This window comes from Agelaius tricolor, unplaced genomic scaffold, assembly GCF_023055355.1.
Source record: "Agelaius tricolor isolate 1412-34295 unplaced genomic scaffold, bAgeTri1.0.p SCAF_31, whole genome shotgun sequence".
Classification (NCBI taxonomy): Eukaryota; Metazoa; Chordata; class Aves; order Passeriformes; family Icteridae; genus Agelaius; species Agelaius tricolor.
In genome coordinates this window covers 2,505,922-2,524,251 of record NW_027269291.1, presented here as the reverse complement: position 1 = coordinate 2,524,251, position 18,330 = coordinate 2,505,922, and the positions used below count along the sequence as shown (strand labels likewise).

General features: G+C 53.9%; 3 protein-coding genes across 4 annotated transcripts; 1 reads left to right on the top strand and 2 right to left on the bottom strand.

Annotated features, from left to right (window-relative positions):
- Nucleotides 1-248: 248 nt before the first annotated feature.
- On the bottom strand, nucleotides 249-6,356 carry NT5C3B (5'-nucleotidase, cytosolic IIIB). 2 transcript variants are annotated; one of them, XM_071450982.1, is made up of 8 exons: nucleotides 5,733-6,356; nucleotides 5,021-5,090; nucleotides 4,508-4,554; nucleotides 4,009-4,094; nucleotides 3,732-3,821; nucleotides 2,514-2,676; nucleotides 1,514-1,714; nucleotides 249-1,290 (listed from the first exon to the last, which is right to left on the bottom strand). In XM_071450982.1, exons 1-8 carry the CDS (start codon nucleotides 6,339-6,341, stop codon nucleotides 1,180-1,182), a joined length of 1,377 nt encoding a protein of 458 aa, XP_071307083.1. In that variant the 5' UTR covers nucleotides 6,342-6,356; the 3' UTR covers nucleotides 249-1,179. The 2 variants fall into 2 exon arrangements, with proteins under 2 accessions (XP_071307083.1, XP_071307084.1); XM_071450983.1 differs by lacking the exon at nucleotides 5,021-5,090 and having other exon boundaries at nucleotides 5,733-5,831; nucleotides 5,936-6,356.
- A 1,463-nt stretch (nucleotides 6,357-7,819) lies between these two features.
- On the top strand, nucleotides 7,820-11,229 carry KLHL10 (kelch like family member 10). Its single transcript, XM_071450985.1, has 4 exons — nucleotides 7,820-8,306; nucleotides 9,058-9,675; nucleotides 10,111-10,260; nucleotides 10,776-11,229. The coding sequence occupies exons 1-4, from the start codon at nucleotides 7,854-7,856 to the stop codon at nucleotides 11,145-11,147; spliced, it is 1,593 nt and encodes a 530-aa protein (XP_071307086.1). The 5' UTR covers nucleotides 7,820-7,853; the 3' UTR covers nucleotides 11,148-11,229.
- Nucleotides 11,230-11,448: 219 nt separating this feature from the next.
- KLHL11 (kelch like family member 11) lies at nucleotides 11,449-17,570 on the bottom strand. Its single transcript, XM_071450978.1, has 2 exons — nucleotides 17,048-17,570; nucleotides 11,449-16,835 (listed from the first exon to the last, which is right to left on the bottom strand). Exons 1-2 carry the CDS (start codon nucleotides 17,548-17,550, stop codon nucleotides 15,239-15,241), a joined length of 2,100 nt encoding a protein of 699 aa, XP_071307079.1. The 5' UTR covers nucleotides 17,551-17,570; the 3' UTR covers nucleotides 11,449-15,238.
- Between the last annotated feature and the right edge of the window lie 760 nt (nucleotides 17,571-18,330).

Genomic DNA, 18,330 nt, shown 5'->3' with positions numbered 1-18,330 from the left:
CAGGGACCAGCTTCACCCAGGGGGATTCCAGGCTCCAACACCCACTGGCTCTGGCAGGATAAACCAAAATTCCCACCTGGGGTCCTCCACCAAAGCCAACAGGGCTTTGCTCCAGCACCCAGTGAGGGCTGAGGGGCTCTGGTGGGATGGGGATGGAGATGGAGATGGGGAGCAGCTGCCAGTGCCAGCCAAGGGAACAGAGCAGCTCCAGCCCCTCAGGGCTGGCTACAAACCACCCGTGACCCAGCTTTAGCCAATTGTGTTTTTATTTCAAAACAGAACAAATCTGCTCTTCCCAAAGTCCCACGTAACCAGAGGTTATACAGTAATAAAATGGTCTTTTTCCTATTGCTGCTCTGAGAGCCCAGGATCAACCCAGGAATTTATTACACAAACATGGTCAGGTAAAACATTGTTTAAAACTCAAAATTCTGCCATTGGCCTCTCCCTCCTTGGAATGGAATTCTGCCATTCCCACCCCTCCTCTCCTGATCCCTGGCACACAAACTCACTCCTGGCTTTGGGCAGCAGCAGCAGCCGAGCTCTGGGGCCTGCAGGGACGGCTGGAAAAGGTTTTATTTCCACAGTAAGAGCTGTACTGGTGCTAGAAGGACGGGTGAGCTGAGACACGAGGCCAGAGAGCTGCTGGTGTGCGTGGGGAATGTGGGGCTGGGTGATGTGATGGCCACACCAGCCCAGGGGCCACCAGAGTCAGCCCCAGAGCTTTGAAGCCCACAGAAAACAGGACAAGAGAGAGACTTGTTTTCTTAGCCAGGAACACAGTGACACATCTGAGCTGGGTCTGTCCTCAGCCCATGGTAAATTATCTCCATTCCATCCTCATGAGGGGGGAATGAACAGCACAGAAAATCTCTGTCTGAAACATGGAATGGTTTGAGGTGGCCTCAGGAGGTGGCAGGGCTGAATTCCCAGTGGGATGAAGCCTGAGCAGGACAGAGTCAGTCTGGGTGGGGAACTGCAGAGCCAGGCAGAGCTGGGGTAAAGGGAGAGGAGAAGCTTCCTCCACCTCACCTCTCCTGCTCCAGGGCTGGCTGGGGGCTTCAGTGAGGCCAGGATGGAGCCCAGCCAGCAGCAGCAGCCCCCTCCAGCTGTGTCCTGGGCAGGACATTCCCTGCCCAGTGCCTGCTGTGTGGCTGGAGCTGGGACAGTGGCCCCAGCTCATGTCTCAGCCAGGAGGTACCGCAGGATCCCGTTCACCACGTCCAGGGTCTCATCACTCTCCAGCACAATGTCATAGGAGTCCAGGTACTTCTTCCTCCTCTCTTCCACCTGCCAGAACAACCAACAGCTGAGGGTCAGGATGACCAAAAAGGGGTCAATAATCACCCTGAGCCTTTCCCAGACACAGCAGGAGCTCAGCAGACACCCCCAGGTCCCCCTGCACACCCCACAGGAGCTCATACAAATCTCTCACATACCCAAATCATTGGGGCAGCCTCCTGCCCCTCCCTGCTGGCACCTAGGGAAGCACTAAACTGCTCCTCTCACCCACCTTGTCATTGAGAAAGCCAATCTTGAGGATGTTCTCCACGCTGGGAACACCATCTGCCATGGTCAGGTCACCCATGGAGTCCCCCAGCAGGATGATGCTCGTCCTGGTGCTCAGCTGCTGGAAGTACCCTGTGCCCTGCAGCACGGAGTTGTTCTTGTTGTAGGTGTGGATGAGGGGCCCCTTGAAGTGTGTGAGGACTCCCTGAGCACAGGGGACAGACAGACAGACAGACAGACAGCTCTTAACCCCATGGTGTCACTGTTAATCACGTCCCAGTCCTCAGCCCCGGCCCCACACTGTCACTGTCACATTTTCTAAAAAATTTCTTCACCAGGATTTCTTCTCCTGGGAAGCTGAGAAGCCTCAGAGAAAAAGGAAAACAATATTATCTCATTTACTTCTCTTGTGTTTTGCTGCTCTGGAATGTAGTTTGAAGATGGTTTATCCAACATGTGAACTGTTTTAACTTAATGACCAATCACGGTCAGACTGTGTCAGACTCTGAAAAAAGAGTCACGAGTTTTTAATTAATATCTTGTTAAGCCTTCTGTCAGTATCCTTTCTCTATTGTTTAGTATAGATGTAGATATAGATTTCTCTGTATTTTTTAGTACAGCATAATATAATAAAATATGATATGATATAATGTAATATATGATAGGATAGGATAGGATATGATAGGATATGATATAATATAATATTATATTATATTATGTAATGTAATATGTAATATAATGTAATTTAACATAATATAATGTAACATAATATGTAATATAATATGTAATGTAATGTAATATAATATGTAAAATATAATATAATATAATATAATATAATATAATATAATATAATATAATATAATATAATATAATATATATAATATAAATTAGCCCTCTAAGAATATGGACTCAGATTCATCATTTCCCCCTCCAACAGGGGACCCAGAAAATACCACACCACCCTCCTAACCCACTCAGCACACAGGTGCAAGGCAAGAACTCACCTCATCACTGAAGGCCATGTAGTTGGACACCACGTTGACATTGGGGTAGAAGACGTTGGCCTGACGGATGATCTCCTCCAGGATGTCCCCAACCCCAGCAGAGAAGATGAACAGGGGGATGTTGTTCTTATGCAGCTGATCAAAGAACTCCTTGAAGCCATCCCTAGAGCAGCAGTGTGCATTGCACAGGGCTGTGTTACCAGCTCACAGTGGTGCCCTGTGCTGGCAGCAGGCTCAGCCCAGCTCCTGCTCCTGCCCAGCACTGCCCAAACAGAATCACACAGGGAAGCTGTGCAGGCAGCACGAGCTCTCTGTGGCACCAGCACACCCATGGCCTTCCCTGTGCAGAGCCCCAGAGCTCTGGGGGCTGCAGCTGGGTGGGTGCTTGTGGGAGCATGCAGCACTCCAGCCTTTTGCCTGGTACCCCCTGGGCACAGCAGGGGCACAGGGCACAGCCTGCCCACACACACCCACGGGAGTGGGAGATGTGAACAGGTCAGACTGCTTGGGAGGATGATCAGAACAACCTCTGGCTGCCCCAGTCTGCCAGGGCACAATTCCATGTAGAAGCAGAACTTGGCTCATGAAAAGCCATCTCCTCCCTGAGGCTGGCAGCAACCTGGCAGAGCCCAGCTCCCTGAGCCAGCCTTAGGGCCACAGCTGCCAGATCAGCTTTAGCAATGAGTTCTAGCACAACATTTTTGTGCTGTGGGTGAGATCTGCTGCTGAGCCAAGGGCCTGCATAAGGCTTGGCAGCTCCAGTGCAAAGAACACAGCTCTGCTGGAAGCAGGGAGCTGCAGCCTGCCCTGCAAATGGGGAGCTGTGCCCAGCACCAGCCCCTCAGCTGCCCCTTGCCAAGGCCCAAGAGAGGGGCAGTGGTTTCAGAGCAGGAAGGGAGCAGCCTGCAGCCAAGGAGTGAGCTCAGGCTATGTCTTGTGTTCTGACTTTGTCACAACTCAGTCCCAGGGAGTGAGCAAGGGCGGCTGGCACATGGCTGGAGAGCAGTGAGCAAAGCACTGGCTACAAGGGCAGGAGAGAAGGGCTGTGGGCACCCAAGGTGTCCAAGATGCCCACATCCCCCAGCCCAAACCTCAGCATCACATCCCCAGCCTGTACCATCACATCCCCATGTGCCCAAACCTCAGCATCACATCCCCAGCCTGTACCATCACATCCCCATGTGCCCACACCTCAGCACCACATCCCCCAGCCTGTACCTGAGCATTGCTTCTGACTCTCTGACAATCTGGGCTATGTCGCTTTTGTGGATCTTCTGCTGCACCAGCAGCTCATGGGCTTTGGTCCACCTGTATTTGATGTGGGAAAGGCAGCAGTGACAGAGCTGCCAGGCAGAGGCCCTCAGCAGTCACAAACAACAATTAAACCTTGTGGGATCGCTGCCAAGGCCAGGGATGGCTCAAGCCCCATGTCCTGTAGTCCTCAGGGACAAGGAGTTGTCAGGACAAGGTTGAGATCACCACAAACAGCACTCACCACTCCACCATGAGGGGACGTTTCTCTTCCAGGGTCCGGTTGGGATCTATTTCTATGGGATAGTAATAGTGGAGCAGATCCTTCAGCTGGAGTGTCACACAGAGAGGGAAAAGAACAAAGTGAACATCAGGTCTAAAGAAACTAAACAAAACTAGCATTTCTGGAGTTCTCCAAAGCATTGCTCTTCCTAAACACAACCAAAACCTTGTCAGTGAGCATACCTGGAACTCTCAGAAGCCTGGCTGGCCCTCACCTCACCCCAAATGCTGCAGGTACAAACAACCCTCCCCTTCTTCCTCTTATCAAACTGAAACACTCACAGCTGCACATGCAAATTCGAGTTCCCTTTTTAACTTCTCTGTTACAGTTGGCTGCAATGCAGCCTGGACACTTTCTCACTCCATCGTGGCAGCCACCACAGGTGGGAGAGCTGCCACAGCAGCCAGTGTGACCTCCCAGTGACAGGTACAACAGCCACCAAGCCTTACACAGCACCCACCTTCTTCTTGCCATCCTCGCTGATAACACGGCTGGTATCGAGGATATCTGCAAAGAAAACAAAATGATGCAGCGCAGAATCATAAACAGAATTTCTACAGCAACTCCCTTATGTCTCAGTGCTGCCTCTTCCCAGTACAAGCTGTGGTGACACCGTGACCTGAGCACAGGCTCGTTGTGGGGTGCCAAGGCAGTGGCTCCCACCCTGAGCCCCTGGCCCCCACTCTGAGCCCCTGGCTCCCACCCTGAGCCCCTGGCCCCCACTCTGAGCCCCTGGCCCCCACTCTGAGCCCCTGGCAGCAGCCTCAGTGCCCATGGGCAGTGGATGAAGGCACCAGCCCAGGAGCTGGCTCCTGGCTCCTGCAGTGAGGCCCAGACCCGTGTTGGGGAGGACAGGATGGGGTGGCCAGGCTTGGCAGAGGAGGGCACAGGGGATGATGACAGGAGCCACATCAAATACAGACATAGAAACCAAACAGAACCAGCAGCAATAAAAACAACGGCTTCCACTCACTGTGAGATGTGGGGCAGCGCCTGCCATTGCAACCAAACCTGCTCAGCGTCATGTCAAAGTCAGAAATGACCTGGAAGAGGGGAGAAAACCAAATCCCTGCGTGACCCAGTGCGTTCTGCACTGATCACAGCGAGCCCAAGGTGCTGCCACCCGTGAGAAGCCAGCACCACCAATGTCCCGTGGGCACCCTCCCAAAGCCCGCAGCTCTTATCGGCACCGAGGAGCGGCTTCACCCGCCTGGGCGGAGCAGGGGCTGGGGACTGGCGCACGGTTCATGTTTCACAACCGGGAGCCAAAAGCTCCGTCCGGGGGGAGCCACCAGCCCCGAACTCCCTCTCCTCTGGGGCTTCTCCTTCTCCAGCCGCAGGCGCTGCCCCGCGAGGCTGGGAGAAGCCGGGCCGGGACCGGGGGACGAGGAAAGGGCGGCAGAGCAAAGGACAGAGCAGGGGCGATGCCCAGGGGGCCGGAGGATGAGGAAGAGGCAGCTGAGCAAAGGACAGAGCAGGGGCGATGCCCAGGAGGCTGGGGGACAAGGAAAGGGCGGCAGAGCAAAGGACAGAGCAGGGGCGATGCCCAGGGGGCCGGGGGACAAGGAGAGGGCGGCTGAGCAAAGGACAGAGCAGCGGCGATGCCCAGCGGGGCCAGGGGATGAGGAAGGGGCGGCTGAGGACAGGACAGAGGAGGGGCCATGGATGCCCAGCGGGGCCGGTACCTGCAGTTTGGCCACCCCCTGCTCCCGGAGAGCCTGGATGATCTCCCGCACTCGCTCGGGCTGCCGGATCCGGACCGTGGCTTTCCCCAGCTCGGGCACCTGCGGGCAGAGACCCCGCTCGGTGCCGCCCCGGGCTCCCCCCAGCTCCGGGGGCACCGAGCCCCGGCGGGTCCCGCTGGCCCGGCCCGCAGCCCCGCTCTCACCATCTCCGCTCGCTCCGCTCGCTCCGGGCCGCGCAGCCGCGGGGCGGGACCGGAACGGGGCCCGGCACCGGAACGGGGCCCAGCGGCGGCGGGCGGGGCTCCGGCCGCGTTCCGGCCGCGTTCCGTGGTTGCTGCGGCCGCAGAACCGGAGAATCCTCCCGTGCTCCGCCCCGCTGCGGCTCCGAGCGGCGGTTGCGTTTCCCTCGCGACGAGCCGGGAAGGCGAGATATGTTAAAAATAGATCTATTTTTTTAATATAAAAATAAATAAATAAATAAATAAATAAAAGAAAAGTCGCCGTTCGTGCCCGCAGGGTTCCCGGCACTGAACCGCTCCGCACACATTGAGAGCGCTGAGTCACAGAACGCTGGGGGGGAGAAACCCTCAAAGAACCATTCCCCAGCATTGCCAAAGCCACCAGTAACTCATGTCCCTAAATGCCACATCCACAAGACTTTTAAAGCCCTCCAGGGATGAGGATCCACCACTACTGCCCTCGACAGGGCTAAGCAGGGCTAAACAGGCCATTCGGGGGAAAAAAAATCCCAACATTTCCAATATACAACCTAAACCTCCCCTGGCACAACAAAGCAGTGACAAAGCAGCAGGGACAGTGTGTGTGACAGCACCGACACGAGCTGGACTGTACCTCAGCTTCCTCCTGGGTGGCACAAGGCACTTCAGCAGTGGTTCCTGCCCACATTTGGGGGCAGTGGAATATTCCTGAAGGGCTGCCAGGGGATCGAGCACATGGCTGGTTCTGCTCCACCAGGACAGTGCAGGTGCAGGAGCCAGCATAAGCCGGGATGTAGGGAAGCAAGGCCTGGGGGCAACCACAGAATGCTGGGCCTGGGTCACCCCTGCATCTGTGATGTCATTATGGGGCACAGTCCAGAACCAGCAAGGGGGTTCAGTGCTGGATGTTTGGGGACAACACCAGAGTGCTCCACACACCTCAGCAAGGTCCACTGCCTCTGGCTCCAACGTGCGGGATAGCTTGGCACCTAGCAAAAATTCATCCTCCGCCATGGAGAGGAAGATGAGCGATAGGAGTTGCAGCATCTCCAATGAACTCCGTCTGGAAGGGAGATTCTGTGATGTGATCATCAGTGTAGATGGGGTGGAATTCAAGGCTCACAAGCTCATCCTCTCTTGCTGCAGTATCTACTTCAGGTCAGTCCTTGAAACACAAGGGGATGGGGACAAACAGTCTGCTCTGACTGAGGTCACCCCGCCCCAGCACTTCCCCAGGACTTCCACCTGCCCTGAACCTCTCACCAGGTGATTTCCCATAGTCCTCACACCTCCCTGAACACCAGGATTAATGCACACATCAGTGGCTCTTGGCAGTGGTGTCAGAGGAGCCCCAGACACAGTGCAGGGCTGGAGCCTGGCCCAGCTGCCACGGGGCAGCTTTGCCTTCCCCACACCCTGTGACCCTCTGGGGTCCAAGGCCAAGTGTTGGTGCTGCACCTGGGTTGGGGAAACCCCACCCCAGTGTCAGTCTGGGCTGGGGGGTGAAGGATGGAGAGCAGCTCTGGGGAGAAGGACTTGGGGTGCTGGTGGGTGAGAGGCTGAACACGGCCTGGCTCCCAAAAACCCCCCATTGTCCTGGGCTCACCCCCACAGCATGGGCAGCAGGCAGTGGGGGGATTCTGCCCCTCTGCTCCCCTCAGCTGAAACCCCCTGCCCTGCTGCCTGCAGCTCTGGTATGCTCCAGAGGCTGTGTCTCCTTTTTCAAACAACCAGCAAGTAAAACATTAATCAATAAACCTCGGGGCCTCCCAGAATGGCTCCTACCAGTGCCAAAACTGGTGCCCTGGGGGCAGGGGGAGCACAGGGGATTCAGGAGCAGGGTTTAACACAGCAACACCATGTTTTCAGGACTCTGTTTACCAACTGGGACAGCGCAGGCAAGATGGTCTATCAAATCCCTGGCATTTCAGCTGAAATGATGGGTCTCATCATCAATTACGCCTACACCGGGACAGTACCGATCACAGAGGACAACGTTGAGAGTTTGCTGGCTGCAGCAGATCAGTTCAATGTCATGGGCATCGTCAGCCTGTGCTGTGAGTTCCTCAGTTCCAGGCTGTGCTTTGAGAATTGCATTGGCATTTGCAGACTCACTGACTATTACCACTGCCCCGACCTGCGCGCAGCTGCCTGCGTGTACATCCTGCATCACTTCGAGGAGGTGTCCCAGGTGTCCGAGGAGTTCCTGGACCTCTCTGCCGAGGAGCTGGCACACATCATTGAGAAGGATGAGCTTAACGTGCGGCGAGAAGAAGCCGTGTTTGAGGCTGTGCTGAGGTGGATCGCTCATGACCCGCAGAACAGGAGGCAGCACATCGCCTGCTTGCTCAGCAAGGTGGGTGCAGCGCAGCTTTGGAGCTGTCCCCAAAGGCTACTGAGGGGGAAACCATCAGTATCTGTTGGAATAATTACCAATATAGCTGGACAGGACGTGCCTGAGCTTGTCTGGCCCTTGCTGCTGAACCAAATAGTGGCACTGGTGTTTCACCCCACAGACACTTTTGGCTGCCTGGGTGGTGCAGCTGGGCACTGCAGACAAGTCCAGGCCTGCAGGAGCTCTGGTGGTGGTGGGATGGAGCTTCCCCCTGTAACAGGGTCTGCTCCTCAGGTTTCCCTCTGGTGGAGAAGCTTTAAGGTGATGGTGAAGGAAAGGAGTTGGTTCTGATGGAGGGTTTGGATCCAGAGCTTTATTCTGGCCCTCAGGCCTCTGAATCCAGCACCAGCTCCAACAGAGCTCCCTGACCCCGTGGTTGCTGTTCCTTTTAACCCCAGGGAGAGGGGCAGGGAAGGGGTAGGGAGCCACCAACCAGGTATGGGAGGGGGAAGTCTCAAGGGACAAATGCCAGCTGGATGGCCCAATGTCCCCCCAGGGGTAGAGGGCATCCTTTGAATTCTGCCAATCACTCGAGGCCCTTCTGGAATGCCAGAACTGACAGACAGTGCTCAGCAGGGGTCAGGGTGTGGAAGGGATTGATTGACACACCTGGAAGGAATCTTCAGGGGGGAAACCCGGGGTATCTGGGGCAAGCCACAAAATCACACCGCAACAAGTGTCAGCACTCCAACCTCCTCCTTGCCTGTTTCAGGTTCGACTGGCACTCCTACAATCCGACTACTTCATGAACAACGTCAAAGCTCACGAGTACGTGAGAGACAACGCCAACTGCAAAGACCTCATCATCAGTGCCCTGTCCGAAATCTACGACCTGAACTCCTACGGCCAGAGTTCCTCAGTCAACGCCAACCCCCTCACCCGGCCGCGCCTGCCCTACGCCATCCTCTTTGCCATCGGGGGCTGGAGCGGCGGCGGCGCCACCAGCGCCATCGAGACCTACGACGGCCGCACTGACAAGTGGCTGAACATCCCCTGGGAGCAGGAGAGCCCTGTTGCCTATCATGGCTCGGCTTATTTGAAAGGCCACGTCTACGTGATCGGCGGATTCGATGGCACGGATTATTTCAACATCGTCAAACGCTTCGATCCGCTCCAGAAGACGTGGCAGCAGGTAGCGCCCATGCACTCACGGCGCTGCTACGTCAGCGTCACCGTTGTGGACAACTTCATCTATGCCATGGGAGGCTTTGATGGGTACATGAGGCTCAACACAGCGGAGCGGTATGACCCAGACACCAACCAGTGGACCCTGATCACCCCCATGCACGAGCAGAGGAGCGACGCCAGCGCAACCACGCTGAATGGAAAGGTAAAGTAACCCTAGCTAAGAGAAGGTGGGGTTGCAGCATGAAGAAAGTTCACATAAACCTTCACTAAATTCGTAGCACTAAAATTCGTAACAGTTCACTAAATCCTGGAGCTGCAGATATAAAGCAGCCTGCCTGGTGTGGCAGTAACCAGGAGTACAAAAACTCTTCCAGAGTTGCTGCCAGCCTGGTGCCCAACAGCACTTTTCCTGGCCGTAGGTGCAATACCAGGTCTGTCTGCTTCATGCAGCTTGGAAAACCAAGAGTAGAAATCTTGCTGGCATCAACTCTTTGCACTGCTGCTACTTTGAATCCAGGATTACAAGACCATTCCCACTCTAAAACAGAACACCCCAAAAATCCTGCTACGCCATTCATGTTTCCTTACCAAGGGTCTAACCACCCCACTCACACTTTCCCACCTCTCCTGTCCCCAGGTGTACATCTGTGGTGGGTTTGATGGTGATCAGTGCCTCAGCTCAGCTGAAGTGTTCAACCCCACCACAAACCAGTGGTCCCTGATAGCCCCAATGAGCAGCAGGAGAAGTGGAGTTGGGGTGATGGCGTATGGGAACCAGGTGTACGCGGTAAGGGCCAACACCACCCAGCACTGCAGTCCTTTGGGTGGCTGCAGCTCCCACACCTCCAGGCTGGCCATGTGCTTCTGTGAGGTTTAGGGAAGTCAGAGCCAGAATGGTTGATGCACTTCCTGAGAATGTTATCACTCATCACACGCTTTTGAGTATAGAAAGGGTGTTTGGCAATGTTTAAGCAGCTGCAGCAAAGAACATAATTTCTGCCGCTGCCAACAGCATCAGCAGCACAGAGCAGGGACTTGGGCCTGCTCATCCATTATTTATCCTCTCCATGGACTGCATCCAGCCTCTGGAGAAATGTCAAAATTGACAGTTGCATAAAGTGCTTTGGAAAGCTCCTCGGAGAGCAGGGAGCAATAAGCAAGAGCCATGCTCAGAGATCTGGTGCTCTCTGCCACACTCAGACTGCAGCCAGGGAGGCAGGAGCAGTTCCCATCTCACTGTGCCTGCCAGGACGTGCCTGAGGAAAGGCCCCTTTCCAAGCTCTGTCCCTTTGGCATTGACAGGTCGGAGGGTTTGACGGGAACAGCCGGCTGCAGAGCGTGGAAGCGTACAACCCCATCGCCAACGCCTGGCACGCCGTGCCCTCCATGCTAAACCCACGCAGCAACTTTGGCATTGAGGTGATGGACGGCCTCTTGTTCGTGGTGGGGGGCTTCAATGGGTTCAGCACCACCGTGGCCACCGAGTGCTACGAGGAGGACACCAACGAGTGGTACGATGCCCACAGCATGGGCATCACCCGCAGCGCCGTCAGCTGCTGTGTGGTGCCAGGACTCTCCAATGTCATGGAATACATCGCCAGGCAACACTACTACCAGCACAGCTCCTCCATGGACATCTTGTTCACCAGCTCAACTCGGAGCTCGCCGTTGTAAATAGTTCCCCTTAGCTAGGAGTGTTGTGATCAGCCACCACTGGATGCTTGTGTAAATAGTTCTGCGTATCTAATAAAGTCTTCTGAGCATCCCACCACTGGATGCCTGTGTAAATAGTTCTCTTTTAGGTAATAAAGTCCCCATGGCAGCAAGGGGGAATGTTCTCTTGTTCTAAAATAGAAACAATTGTAACAGGCCAAAAGGATCATTAGGAGTTCAAGTTTTCACTCAACAGCACTACCCAACGTGAGTATCAGCCACACCCTACACATCAACTTAAAAAAATCAAAGCACAACAGAATGCTAGAGAAATAAAAGGTTTATTTTCATTAATTCACCTCTTACAATAAACTTTAGTACAGTGTATTTAAGGTCAAGAACAGGACAGCAGGATCTGTTTCAAAGGGCCTATGACACACACATTTTTACCTCACAGGTAAGGACAAGAGTGCTGCTCCCCAGGAAACTGCTGTCCCTCTGTTAATATGCCAGGAGAGCAGAGCTGCTGCAACCCACAGTGACATGGACCCACGAGGAGAATCTGACTATTAATGGTCATCAAACAGCTCGTTAGTTCCACACTCTACATTCATATTAGTAACAGGGTTAGATCCTCAAGAGCACCTGTTTTATCAGATTTCACCCAGGACTGTCAAAGGGGAGATGGCTTGTACCCCAGCCTAAGGTGGACAGAGCTGAAAATAAATCCAAACCACAGACCACTTGCTTTACACTTGCTTTTCAAAGCCCATTGGATGTTACAACATCCTGTTACAAGGCTGTATTTAGAACATAAAAAGTTCTAATTCCTTGGGACTGGGATTGTTTTCAGCCACCAGGGTATTTCACAACACAAAAGATGAGCCAAGAGTCTGGATTTTAATATTTACTGTAATGGAGAAAAATGTCATTGCAATAGTCAAGCAGAATGCTGGGTACAGTTGTTCACAGCACATGTAACATGTTTGCTTCATCTCTGGAATGGACTCCCACTGTGTGCAAGGGAGTCATTAAAAACACAACCCCTGGCTACTAATGGAGTATCCAGGTAGTTATAAAACATTATGTACACATATGGCCCCTGGGAGTTACTAAAGTGACCACTACCACCTGGCAGGTGGCAAAGAAAAGCAGAAAGCCAGGACATGTCCCGTGTTTGGTGGCAGGGATCAGGACAGGTGTAGAGGTGTGATTGTCCTAAGGAGGGGGAAAACTCCCCCCAGAGTCCTTTTCCCTCAGTGAGGCAGCAGTCAGCCTTCTCACCCTTACTGAACACACACTGGGACCCTGCTGACAGCTGAGCAGCCTCCAGAAACACACGTGAGGAATTCCCAGGCTTTTGTTTATGGGATCATTTGATAAACACCCAGCAAGATATGGTGGTTCAAGGGCACAAGGAAACTGTTATGGATTCACAGGCTTGTGGGCTAAACTGCAGCCCCATGAATGCAATTCTCCCACCAGTTCATGTGATGCAATGGGCTATTTCACCTATCAGTCACAAACCACAGCAGTGCCACTGGGATTCAAGGCTAAATAACCCCAACTGCTTAAAACTATCCCAAACTGGCAGAGCAAACATTGAGAGCAGCCTGTGCTGCTGCCAGACCCCACCCCAAGCACATGGAGGGACAGCAAGGCACACACAGCATGCAGCTGGCACACAAGGGTTACCTGTCCAGGAGTGGGGCTGGGCTCACACTGGCTCCCAGGGGAGTGCTTTGAGTAAATGCCACAGCTTGTCCATCAGCCCAAAGTCCTCCTGGGAAGTGCAATATCAATTTTGCTTAGAAAATGCAAGACTGCAAGGTTTGTTCTTGCCTCTTTGTTGCACAGTGCCACGCATTAAATATTCAGCTCCCATTCCAACTGAAAGAACCATCTCGGTGTTTCTCCCTACAGATTGTCTGTATTTGAGGATAGACTACAAGAGAGCTTGGAGAGAGCTGTGGTGGTGACCTACCACTCTCCAACTGCCTGTTTAATCCTGCCAGCTGGTTCAGCAGGGTGAAGGACATGAACTCCTCTTAAGTATCTTAAAATCAGCTCCCCCAAACTGCTGTTACATTGACGGATTCAGCACCAGAGGCATTTGCACTTTATCACAAAATTCTGCCCCTACTCCAGCCAGACCTGCAAGAGTCCATGGATCAACCCCCAGCTTACAAGCCTGCAGCAGCTGTTTGGGAACAGTCACCTGCAAACATCACCTTAAACTCACCTATTTCCTCTTGCATGAAGCCAGTAGTGCAACTTCACCTGCCCCAACAACCAAACAGGCACAAAAATAAAACATGGTTACCACAGAGGAGTAAACCTAGACAAACTGTTCAGAATTTCAAGTTTGGTAGTTTTCTTTAACTGAGGCTGGAGACTCTCTCACAAACAGACAAGCTGCTGATATCAAAGTGGCCCACGAACCACAAAGTGGAGCATTAAGGGACGTACACATCAGAAAAACCTTTGCACACTGAGTGGTGGAAAGACTTACCCCAAGTTTCAGATATGATCTGGGTTGCCTGTTGAACTGGAAAAGGAGAATGAGCAGCTCAGGAAGCAAAACAATTAAGACCAAAACAAACCCCAAATTGGTTTAAAGTTCTTTGCAAAGAACTCACCCACAACAAAACCACCAGCAAATCATCAATGAACCAAGAACAGTAACAGATTTTCCAGAAAGGTATGTCTACACAAATTTTGTAATACCCAGGTTACTCCTCCCATTCCCTTCCCTAAGATCCTGAGTTAAGACTGCATGGAAAAACCTGGAACATTCAAAAGAAGGGAAGGATGGGGAGAAAAGGAGGTAGGAAGTATGCACTGAAACTGTTGGTAAATGAAAGGGTCCTGGAGCTTCTTGGACTGGGGAGAAGGAGTGCTCAGTGGGACAGAGAGGCAGGGATACTCCAAAGGGACTGTCCCACATTCTGCTCCCTGGGAGTGCAGCAGGAAGCAATCCAGAGCCTACCAGGGCATTCGCAAGTGCAGCCACCTCAAAATGCCAAAAGGTGTTTAAAGGAGCTTAAATCTCAGCCCACAGCAAGTGGGGAAATTCAGATACCTGGAGACTCTGAAAGCCCAGCTCTCCCCCCTGCATGAGCACAGCTGGGAGCCCCTTGGGACAGCACGGGAGGGCAAAGGCTTCTGATTGTCAGAGAGAGGCTGGGAACAGCAGGGGCTCTTTCATCACTTTTCACTAGAATGAAAACGTGCAACATTTGAGGAAAGACCTACGAGTAGCTCAGGTTTCACTGTATTCCCATGAAATAATCCCACTCTCACGGATCCACTCTGACAGAACTGAACAACCAGAGTGGGTGGGTGGCTCATGGCCAGGTGTCACTCCTTTGCTCAGGCTGCTGACCCAAGTTTTTGAGTCAGAGACAGACTCAAACCTGCAATACACCTGAAAAAAAATCCACTGCCTCAAGCTCTCTTTTAGCAAGTGTTTTGTGTCCAACCAATCATCCCTTTATAAACAAACTCTGCAGCCTCTCTACAACACACAAATACAAAATATTTAATACACATAGAAACATCCTGAAGTAATTTCATAAAGAAAGATTGTGCTTTTGTTTCATACAGAGCTATTGCACTTGCCTCCAGCTTGGGAAAGCCAAGTACACCAACACCAATCCTGTGAAGTTTAGTCACTGAGGAGAGAATCAAAGGAATGTCAAGAGATAAGTGCAAATGAAACAGGTGCTTTCAAGCACACACAAATGTAACCACTAAATTATTAAGAGGGAGATCTTTGATTTTCCAAGTAGAACTGTTAGAGACTAACTCTACAGAAATCCTTGGAACCAAAGATCTGAGGAAAGAAGTAACAGGCTTAATGCTCCCAGAGACATTTCACAGCCCGATACAGGCTACAGCTTTTCCCTGGGCGTCATTAAGGAATACTGTTGGATTCATGGAGTGTCTCAATTCCCACCCACCCTCAACTTCTGAGCTTCTGAATTTTCAGTACACAACAGATGCTGGTTTTCTGCATCAAATCAAATCCACACCCTCATGTCTTATAAAGACACATCAAGCCTAACAAATGGGTTTATTTCCTAGGCTCATCAGGAGTGATACTGCAGACACTAGCACTCGATCTGGGAGCGTGGCATCCTCCGTAAGCTCAGGGAGTATCGGTGGATCTCCTGCATCTGCCTTTCCTGCATCTGCCTGATTCTATCTTTTTGCCACATGAGGTTTTGTGGCATGGGGTACCTCTGTGTTCCCTGCAGGCACCTGAAGGGGATTCTCACGTGGCAGGCAGTGGCTCTGCAGCGGGGCTGTGGCATTGGGGGCAGGAGCATCCAGCGCTTGCGCTCGGCGCAGTAGCGATAGGCCTCCTTCCTGTACTGCTTGTCAATGTCATCGCTGTTCTTCCAGCCCCCAATGATAAACACGTCATCTTTGTAGTAACAAATTGCTGCTCCTTCGATGCTCAGGACCTCGGGGGGCAAGGATTCCAGGATTTCATCCGAGGCCCTGCTGGAGATCTTTCCCTTGGCCTCCTCGTTGTCTATGGGGTAACTCTTGGGGCAGCACGATGCCGTGTGGTAGAAGTTGGTGCTGGCAACAGACATCTGGAAGGAGCAGTAGTTGTCGATGAGGGGCAGGGATTCCACGTCCTGCCACTGCCTGGTTTCAGCATCATATCTGATAATAACAGCCCTGAGCCCGTCCTCGCTGTCACTGTCAACCGGGGTGCGGGCAGCCACATACACGTACCGGTCCTCCACGGAGACAGCCTTGACATCCCGCAGGATCTTTGGCGCCGACTCCAGGTTCAGCCATTTGTCCTGCTCAGGATTATAAATGGCCACATCTTTAAAGCCTGGACTGAAATTGCCGTGCCCACCAATACTGTACAAGTTGCCTTTCACTTCAGTAAGGCCAAAGGAATGCTTCCTGGTGATGAGGTTGGAAACCTGCTCCCAAATATTTCTGTTTGGATTGTACCTTTCCACAGTCTTGGCAAACCCTGGTTCCATGGAGCCGGCCACATACACGTAGGACTCTGTCACGGCCACAGCGTGCCCATCCAGGTGGTTGTGGATGTGAGGCAGGTTGACCCACCTGTCCTCATCGATGAAGTAGCCCACGCACTCGCTCAGGTAGTCGCCGCCCTCGGACACGCCGCCGATGACCATGATGACGTCCATGTTCTGGCCGAAGCGCGGCAGCAGCGCGGCGGGGCAGGCCGAGTGCTGCAGGTTCCCCGACTGCAGGTTCTCGGAGCGCAGGGCATGGCTCTCCACGGCCTCGGACACCAGCTTCACACAGGCCTCGCTGCTCGACACCAGCCGCTCGGATTTCACGTGGCGAGTCAGGTACGTGGGTTTCATCTGAGACAATCGTAGCAGCTTAAAGAGATCTTCAAAGTACCTCTCTCTTTCCTCAGGGTTTTTCTGAACCCACTTCAAAACAGTCTCAAAGAGGATTTCTTCAGAGTCCACCGTGATCTCCGAGTCTGAGAGCCAGTCCCGAACAAGGTGAAACGGCAAAGTGTAGAACTCCTCATCTTGGATGACTTTGTGGAAGTTTCTCCTGATCATATCCTGCGCTTTGAGGGCCAGCTGATTCAGGGAATACATGTGGGCCAAGCTGTGAACCGCCACACAGTTGGAAAGGTTCAGCTTCTTCTTCAGAAACTCTCCACAGAAATCCTTCAACCGGGTCAGCAGAAACCTGAAGGACAAAGAAAGGAGTTACACATCCCTGGGGGTGTTCCAGGCCGGGTGGGATGGGGCTTGGAGCAACCTGGGATAGTGGAGCGTGTCCCTGCCCATGGCAGGGGGTGGAACGAGTGAACTTCTAAGGTCCCCTCCAACCCAAACCAGTGTGCGATCCTCTGCTGCAGTGACCCGGTCCCTGCCAGCCCCCGCCAGGGTCGCACTTACCTGTCCGCCATCTCCAGCACCTCATGGACGTTGCCGGGGCTCACGCGGATGGTGCCGGTGTACATGAAGCCGATAACGGCCTCCACCGTGTCGGGGTCGGGGCCGCCCTCCGAGCTCCACTTCTGCAGCTCCACGCGACCCGAGCGCGACTCCGCGAACCCCCCCGAGAGCAGCGGCGTGAAGTATTCGGTGGCGGCGGCCAGGACGGACCGGTGCGCCCGGTACTCGCGGGCCATGCCCGCGCCGCCGAAAGCCAGCGTGATGTCGCAGTACAGGCCGTGGCGGCGCTGCTCGTTCTGCCGCCAGGCCAGGTCGGAGCAGTGCGCCGGGCACCCGAACTCCTCCGCCTCAGCCTCCCCGTCCGCCGCGCTTCCCCGCGGGGTCCCGCGCTCCACCTCGGCCGCCGGCGGGCCAGGACCGGGGCCGGGACCGGGGCCAGGACCGGGGCTGGGACCGGGCTGCGGCTGCGGACAGGCCGCGGCCGCCGCCATCTTGTCGGACATGGCGGGCGGGCGCGCGGCACCGCCCCCTGGCGGAGAGAGCGTGCGCTGCCGGGCAATGGCGGCGGCGCCGGGAGGGCAGCGGCGGCCAGCGCAGCGCCCGGGGGCCGCCGAGAGCCCGCGTACCCTCGGCGCGGCACCCCACGAGAGCCCGCCTCCCTTAACTCGGGACCCCCATGCATCCCCATCCCCTCAGCCCTGGGGCTCCCGGGACACCGCGTCCCCTTACCCCGGACCCCTCAGGACTTTTCCGTATCCTCCGTCACCTCAGGCCGGGACCCCCCGGCTCTCCATCCCCTCAGCCCGGAGAGTCTCCCCCGGCTCTCCATCCCCTCAGCCCGGAGTTCCCCCTGGACCCACCCGGCTCTCCATCCCCTCAGCCGGGAGCCCCCGGGACCCCTCGGGTGCCACGGACCAGAGCCAGGCCCTTTCCACTCGGAGCCTCAGGGAATCTTCATCATTTTTTTCTTCCCCGTGCCCTCCCTCCACCTGGGCAATTAGGAATTCTCTCCATGGTACATTGGGTTTTTAATTACAACGCAGTGAGGTGTATAGGTAGTTATTTCATGTTTGGTATACACAGAGTGCAGTTCCCTAACTCTTGTATAATGCTATCATAACTAGCTTGTGTCTTTCTGTTTATTCTCTAGTTAACTAAAGTTTTATCTTTTTGACCTACAGTGAAACAGGCAAGGTGAAGTCTATATGCAGTTTGATTTTTATTTCTCCCCTTTAAAATCACCTGAAACAGAGGCTGAGGAGTAACTGCTTTGAAGGCTGTTA

What these genes read in the sequence shown, in the direction of transcription:
- KLHL10 (XM_071450985.1), top strand. Translation starts at nt 7,854, where the DNA reads ATGGTCTATCAAATCCCTGGCATTTCAGCTGAAATGATGGGTCTCATC. An exon ending in CAACCACGCTGAATGGAAAG is followed by an intron (nt 9,676 to 10,110) that starts GTAAAGTAACCC and finishes TCCTGTCCCCAG; the next exon opens with GTGTACATCTGTGGTGGGTT. An exon ending in ATGGGAACCAGGTGTACGCG is followed by an intron (nt 10,261 to 10,775) that starts GTAAGGGCCAAC and finishes TGGCATTGACAG; the next exon opens with GTCGGAGGGTTTGACGGGAA.
- NT5C3B (XM_071450982.1), bottom strand. Translation starts at nt 6,341, where the DNA reads ATGCTGGGGAATGGTTCTTTGAGGGTTTCTCCCCCCCAGCGTTCTGTG. An exon ending in GCGCTGCCCCACATCTCACA is followed by an intron (nt 4,555 to 5,020) that starts GTGAGTGGAAGC and finishes TTTTCTTTGCAG; the next exon opens with ATATCCTCGATACCAGCCGT. An exon ending in ACATGGCCTTCAGTGATGAG is followed by an intron (nt 1,715 to 2,513) that starts GTGAGTTCTTGC and finishes CCCTGTGCTCAG; the next exon opens with GGAGTCCTCACACACTTCAA.
- KLHL11 (XM_071450978.1), bottom strand. Translation starts at nt 17,550, where the DNA reads ATGTCCGACAAGATGGCGGCGGCCGCGGCCTGTCCGCAGCCGCAGCCC. An exon ending in GTGCTGGAGATGGCGGACAG is followed by an intron (nt 16,836 to 17,047) that starts GTAAGTGCGACC and finishes TTTGTCCTTCAG; the next exon opens with GTTTCTGCTGACCCGGTTGA.